General features: G+C 43.9%; 1 protein-coding gene across 1 annotated transcript; it reads left to right on the top strand.

The window, feature by feature from the left end:
• Positions 1–2,626: 2,626 nt before the first annotated feature.
• Positions 2,627–5,502, top strand: LOC133227361 (melanoma antigen preferentially expressed in tumors-like). Its single transcript, XM_061381804.1, has 3 exons — positions 2,627–2,913; positions 3,347–3,919; positions 4,929–5,502. The coding sequence occupies exons 1-3, from the start codon at positions 2,627–2,629 to the stop codon at positions 5,500–5,502; spliced, it is 1,434 nt and encodes a 477-aa protein (XP_061237788.1).
• Positions 5,503–6,414: the final 912 nt, after the last annotated feature.

Genomic DNA, 6,414 nt, shown 5'->3' on the forward strand with positions numbered 1-6,414 from the left:
TAGCATGTGAGTTATCTCGAAAGAGAAGATGAGTGCATGTCCTTCTACTCTGCCAGCAGTAAATAAATAGATATACATCAATAATTACTTTAAATGCAAATGGACTAAATGCTCCAGCCAAAAGACACAGACTGGCTGAATGGATAAAAGAGCATGACCCATATATACGCTGTCTACAAGAAACTCACTTCAGATCTAAAGACACATATAGACTGAAAGTGAGAGGATGTAAAAATATATTGCACGCAAATGGGAAGCAAAAGAAAGCTGGAGCAGCAATCCTCACATCAGACAAAATAGACCTTAAAATAAAGAATATTGCAAGAGATAAGGAAGGACACTACATAATGATCAAGGAATCAATCCAACAGGAAGACATAACAATTGTAAATATCTATGCACCCAACATAGGAACACCTCAATACATAAGACAAACACTAACAGACATAAAAGGAGAATTTGACAGTAACACAATAATAGTAGGAGATTTTAATACCTGACTTACACCAATGGACAGATCATCAAAACAGAAAATTAATAAGGAAACACAAGTCTTAAGTGATACATTACATGAGATAGCTCTCATTGATATCTTCAGGACATTCCATCCAAATGCAGAAGAATACACCTTCTTCTCAAGTGCACATGGAACATTCTCCAGGATAGACCACATCTTGGGTCCCAAATCAAACCTCAGTAAATTTAAGAAAATTGAAATCTTATCAAGCATCTTTTCTGACCACAATGCTATAAGACTAGGTATCAATTACAAGAAAAAACTCTGAAAAGCACAAATACATGGACCTTAACCAGTACTTTTCTAAATAATGAACAGGTTACTGATGAAATTGAAAGGGAAATCAAAAGATTGGCAGGCAGATTCTTTGCCACTGAGCCACCCAGGGAGCCCCCATAAGTGACCCTATTAGTAGAATTCAGTCAGTGTTCATAGAGTGAATCCATGGTTGAATATTTGACTCCCTTCCTGCCATGTATTCCTTTCTGAATGAATATCTGATTCAGTCAAATCATGTGATTATAAGCAAAGATCCAATCAGGATTTACCTGATGGACGTTTGGAAATCTAATCAAGCCTCACTTTCTGATTGGATGGACAGAGGAAAGATGTGATCAGAAAAGCGCATAAAAACCTGAGGCATCAGGAAGAGGTGTAGAAACTTCTTCCTCTGGAGTCGCTGCCTGGTTTCTCCACCAGATCTGACCTCTGAGCACCCTGTCAACGCCAGCAGAGCTGGTAAGTTACAGACCTCAGCAAAGGAGCCCTCCTCTTTCCTATGGTTAGTGGGTTTCCACTGGTGGCATGCAGCAGTGGATGTCAGGGAGATGTCTTTCTTTTCAGATGTATACATGTAAGCCTTTGGTTTTACCTCTAAGTGTAATAATGCGTTAATCCCAAACATTTTGTTATGTGCTTTCCTTTATATCGTTTAAAAATATCTTAACCAATAAGATTTTATTTTCTAATGAAAACATCTAAATTTTTGACATTTTATTTCTTGACATTGAAAAAATCCAGTTTGTGCAAATGATATTTATTGAAGGAATATCTGTTTCATGTTTCTCAGTTCAGTAACTGTGGGAACTGAGGATGGAGGCTGTGCTGGGCTACATGATGCTCTTATTCCCATAGTTTTAAGGCTGTAAGTGATGATTTAAATATTTCCCCCCTGAAAAAAGATGGAACTTAACCTTCAGCTCATGGTACATACTTCCCAGTGAAACCTGATTAAGCAAAGCAGTGAACGGATATGAATGGACTAGTGGGTTGGGTTTTTTCCTTTCAGTTCAGTTCAGTTCAGTCACTCAGTCCTGTCTGACTCTTTGAGACCCCATGAATCACAGCAGGCCAGCCCTCCCTGTCCATCACCAACTCCCGGAGTTCACTCACTCATGTCCATCAAGTTGGTGATGCCATCCAGTCATCTCATCCTCTGTCATCCCCTTCTCCTCCTGCCCCCAATCCCTCCCAGCATCAGAGTCTTTTGCAATGAGTCAACTCTTTGCATAAGGTGGCCAAAGTATTGGAGTTTCAGCTTTAGCATCAGTCCTTCCAATGAATACCCAGGACTGATCTCTTTTAGAATGGACTGGTTGGATCTCTTGCAGTCCAAGGGACTCTCAAGAGTCTTCTCCAACACCACAGTTCAAAATTATCAATTCTTCAGCACTCAGCTTTCTTCACAGTCCAACTCTCACATCTATATATGACCACTGGAAAAAACATAGCTTGACTAGACGGACCTTTGTTGGCTATCTAGGTTGGTCATAACTTTCCTTCCAAGGAGTAAGTGTCTTTTAATTTCATGGTTTCAATCACCATCTGCAGTGATTTTGGAGCCCCCCAAAATAAAGTCTGACACTTAGTCATTGTGAAATGCTTGTTTTGGTGTCTATGGGTCATAGCTATCACTTTTTCCTCACTTAGCCTGGACTGGCATGAAATTGTGCAAAACTGAGGCTATTCCACAATCAGAGCAGAGACTTTCACTCAGAGATGGTTCCTCTGAAGTGTGGGGAGACAGATGAAGGGGTGTTCATATTTACCTGAGAATGATGCCTTCTTTCCTGCAAGTTCTCACAGGATTCCTTTAGGAGTAGAATCAGGATGAGTGCCCCGAACCCCCAGAGACTCCTGAACCTGGCAGGAAAGAGCCTACTAACTGTTGAGGCCTTGCCCATTTCTGCTCTGGAGCATCTGCCCATTGAGCTCTTCCCCCCGCTCTTCATGGAAGCATTCTGTGGAAGACGCAGAAAGACCCTAAAGGCCTTGGTGCAAGCCTGGCCCTTTGTCCGCCTGCCTCTGGGAGGCCTGATGCAGACGCCTCATTTGGGAACCTTACAAGCAGTGCTGGATGGCCTTGATGTCCTGCTTGCACAGAAGGATCAGCCCAGGTGAGTCTGGTGCAGGTAATCTGATAGGTTATGAGCAGTCAAGAAGAGACAGCTGACATCAGGAGAGTAGATGACACATGTATGGATCAGTCACTTCTAGTGATGCCAGTGAAGAAACACAGAGACTTGGCCATTGCTGAGCTCCCTTTGGGAAATGCCTTCCAGCAGTGTAGGAGTGCCTAAGATGCAAGGAAATGTGAAAGTACATGCACCAGCCTCCTCACAAGGATGCTTAAGGGAACTAGAGTAGAAAGTTAGGGAAAATTTAAATGGAAAAGGAGATGGAGGAAGGTGAGGCAGAGAGGGAAGAAGAGGGCAAGGCAGCTTGTGACATTGGGAATGTGAAATAAAAGCTCAGGTGGGAAGTCAGAGTGTTGCCTAAATTTTTTGTGGATCTTAAAACCATCACTGCCAATTTGCTGTTTCCCCACAGGAGGTGCAAACTGCATGTGCTGGATTTAAGGAATACTGGCCAGGACTTCTGGAGAATGTGGTCTGGATCCAGTGTCCAAGTGTCCTCAAGCTTTTCAATGGCACCAGGGGCTGAGGACAGGTTGAGGACCGAGCAGCCCTTGGCTCCCTTCGAGGTGTTCATAGAACTTCACCTCAAGGAAAGGAGTGTGGATGGATTCCTTACCTACCTTATGAGATGGGTGGAAGAGAGGAAAGCTTCCATACACCTATGTTGTAAGAAGCTGAGGATTATTTCATTTTCCATGGATAATGTTATGAAGGTCCTGAGTTTGGTGCAGCTGGACTGTATCCAGGAGTTACATGTGAATTGCACCTGGCATCTGTCTACCCTGGCCATGTTTGCTCCTCTCCTGGGCCAGATGAGCAATTTGCAGAGACTCCTCATCTCCCACATCCACATGCCTGATCCTGAGGAGCGGGAGGAAGAGCACGTTGTCAAAATTACTTCTCAGTTCCTGAGGCTGCACTGCCTCCGGAATCTCCATCTGGAATCTCCCTTCTACCTCGAAGGCTGCCTGGACCAGATGCTCAGGTGAGTGTGCACCACTGACCAGGTAACAGTGAACCCAACACTAGAATATCAAATGCACTGTCCCCTTTGCTGCTCCATTGTGAACTGTGGTATCACATAAACACCCAAATCTAGGTAAGGGTCCAAACTGGGAGAGAGGCTCTTGAAAGGGGCACTATGATAGGAAGCTCTAGACTAGGGGTTAGAATCTAGGGTGTGGGTATTTGATTTCTTAGGAAGAGATATCTTTCCTAAATGACTTAGGAAAATAGGTAAGGAAAGGGGGCATTGAACACAGAGAACTCCTCTAGCCCTGAGCATTTCTGAACTGATGCTCTGTGTTCTCCAATTTTGTGACCACGATGAGCCTATCTCAAATTCCCTGTCTGTAAAAGGTTGTTTTTTGCTCCAGATATGGCAAATAATATATGGGAAATGCATGATTCTGGAGATGATGGCAATAGGGCAGGTGTCAAAGGGATCATAAAAATTGGTAGATGATTTGCAGATAAAGCAGGGATGTAAATGAGCCCTTGCAGACTGGCATCCTCTGTGGATGCTGTGGGATTTTGCCCAGGTTGGTCCTCTATGCATGTCACCCAGAAGCCTGACCTGCTTGAGGTGGATGTCTGGGGCCCAAGCATGTTCAGAAGGTAGCCTGCCTAGGTAGCTAGTAAGTATATCTCTTACTATTAACATTCAGTGATGTCCACTCTTTATTGAGACAAGATGTTAGGCTCTCCTCTAAGTTTGCCTGGTACATTCCATTATATTCATTACTCTTTGTAAGGAAGCAGAGTACATTTTTCTCTGCTTGAGTACTGAGGAGAGAGAGCTTTTAAAACTCTGTGTGCTTGGCCCAGTCCCACAGAGAAGGTGAAATGACTGTCTACAATGAGATTAACCATTCTGAGTATTAATCTTATTAGATGATCAGACCAAACTTGGGCTTGGGCAGATCACTTGTCTCTCAACTTGTGATTACCTTCCACCTCAGTTTCCAATACCTAATTCCTCTCTTTCTCCTCAGGTGCCTGATGACCCCGTTGGACAACCTTGAGATAACTCACTGCCTGCTTACAGATTCAGACCTGACCCATCTATCCCAGAGCCCGAATATCAGTCACCTAAGGGGCCTAGATCTGAGTGGGGTTACCATGACCTACTCTAGTTCTGAACTTCTCCCAGCTCTGCTGGAGAAAATTGCATCTACCCTCCAGGAACTGTACTTAGAGCAATGTGGGATCAGAGACTCCCACCTTGAAGCCATCCTGCCAGCCCTGAGCCACTGCATCCAGCTCACGTGCTTCAGTCTCTGTGGTAACCTCCTCTCCATGGCCATCATGGAGAAGCTGCTGCAACACACCTCTGGGCTGCCCAGTTTAAGTCAAGAGCTGTACCCTGTCCCTCAGGAAAGTTTCAGCTCTGACAGGATCCTCCAACATGGGAGACTTGCCCAGTGTCAGACTGAACTGCTTGAGATTCTGAAGGACTTAGGACGCCCCAGGACCATCTGGATTAGCTTCACACCCTGCCCACACTGTGGAGATAACACATTCCGTCGTCCTGAGCCCATCATATACGGTGGTAACAGCCTTGCCTAGTTTGGTGCATCGATCAAAGCTTTCTTCTGAGTACTTGGAAACTGAGATCTAGGACAAGATACATCATGAAGGGAAAATAAAGCTGGTTCCAGACATCTGCTCAATGTGAATGTGAAAAGGAAAGGTGATCCTGCAGGGGGAGCGGGACTGGAGGGGGAAATGTAGTCTCCCTGGTAAAGGAATGCTTGTGGACATGTGTTCGTCCTGTAGTGTCAGAACTAGGAACCTAAATTTCTTTAGGTGGATTCAAGCTTGAGACTTACCTGTTGGAGTTATCCTTGGGTATATAGTTGTAAAGAAATGGTCAGAAATAAGAGACCCTCATTGTAAATGGATTGCTGTCATCCATGATGTATTATCTTAATTTTTCAGTTTATACCACAGGAATCTCCGGACACTGATTTTTTTTTTTTAAGGCACTGTGTTGTCTATGATTCAAAACCTTACCATTCCCACCAGTTCTTTATTCTTTGGGGGCATCTTTGACCTCCATTGTTACTTCTGGGGCTGTTCTGTGGGTTAAAACACACAGAGAGGAGCATACTCAGTGTCCAATGAGCCACTCGCGTGAAAGCCCAGCCAGGATCTTTACGGCTGACTCAGGCCATGACCCTGGTCATGAGGAATCCTCATCATTTCCTGGTCCCTCCATAAGTTTCAGTTTTTGACCTTGACCTTTCTTTGTGGGAGGAAAGGGTTTAACTGCAAAAGGCATAGGTACCAATTCTAGAAGGGGACTTCAGGACTTCAGATAAACTGAACTTCTGGACTTTGCCAACTCATTACCCAAGTGGATAATGATCCTTCTTAATTAATCTGCTGGGCTAGGGAAGTTATTATATATCTTTTAGCAAAACACACAAATCATAGAGGCATATAACATGGTTTTAGTATTTCTATAACTCATTAAAA

Source organism: Bos javanicus, chromosome 16 (genome assembly GCF_032452875.1).
Source record: "Bos javanicus breed banteng chromosome 16, ARS-OSU_banteng_1.0, whole genome shotgun sequence".
NCBI classification, from domain to species: Eukaryota; Metazoa; Chordata; class Mammalia; order Artiodactyla; family Bovidae; genus Bos; species Bos javanicus.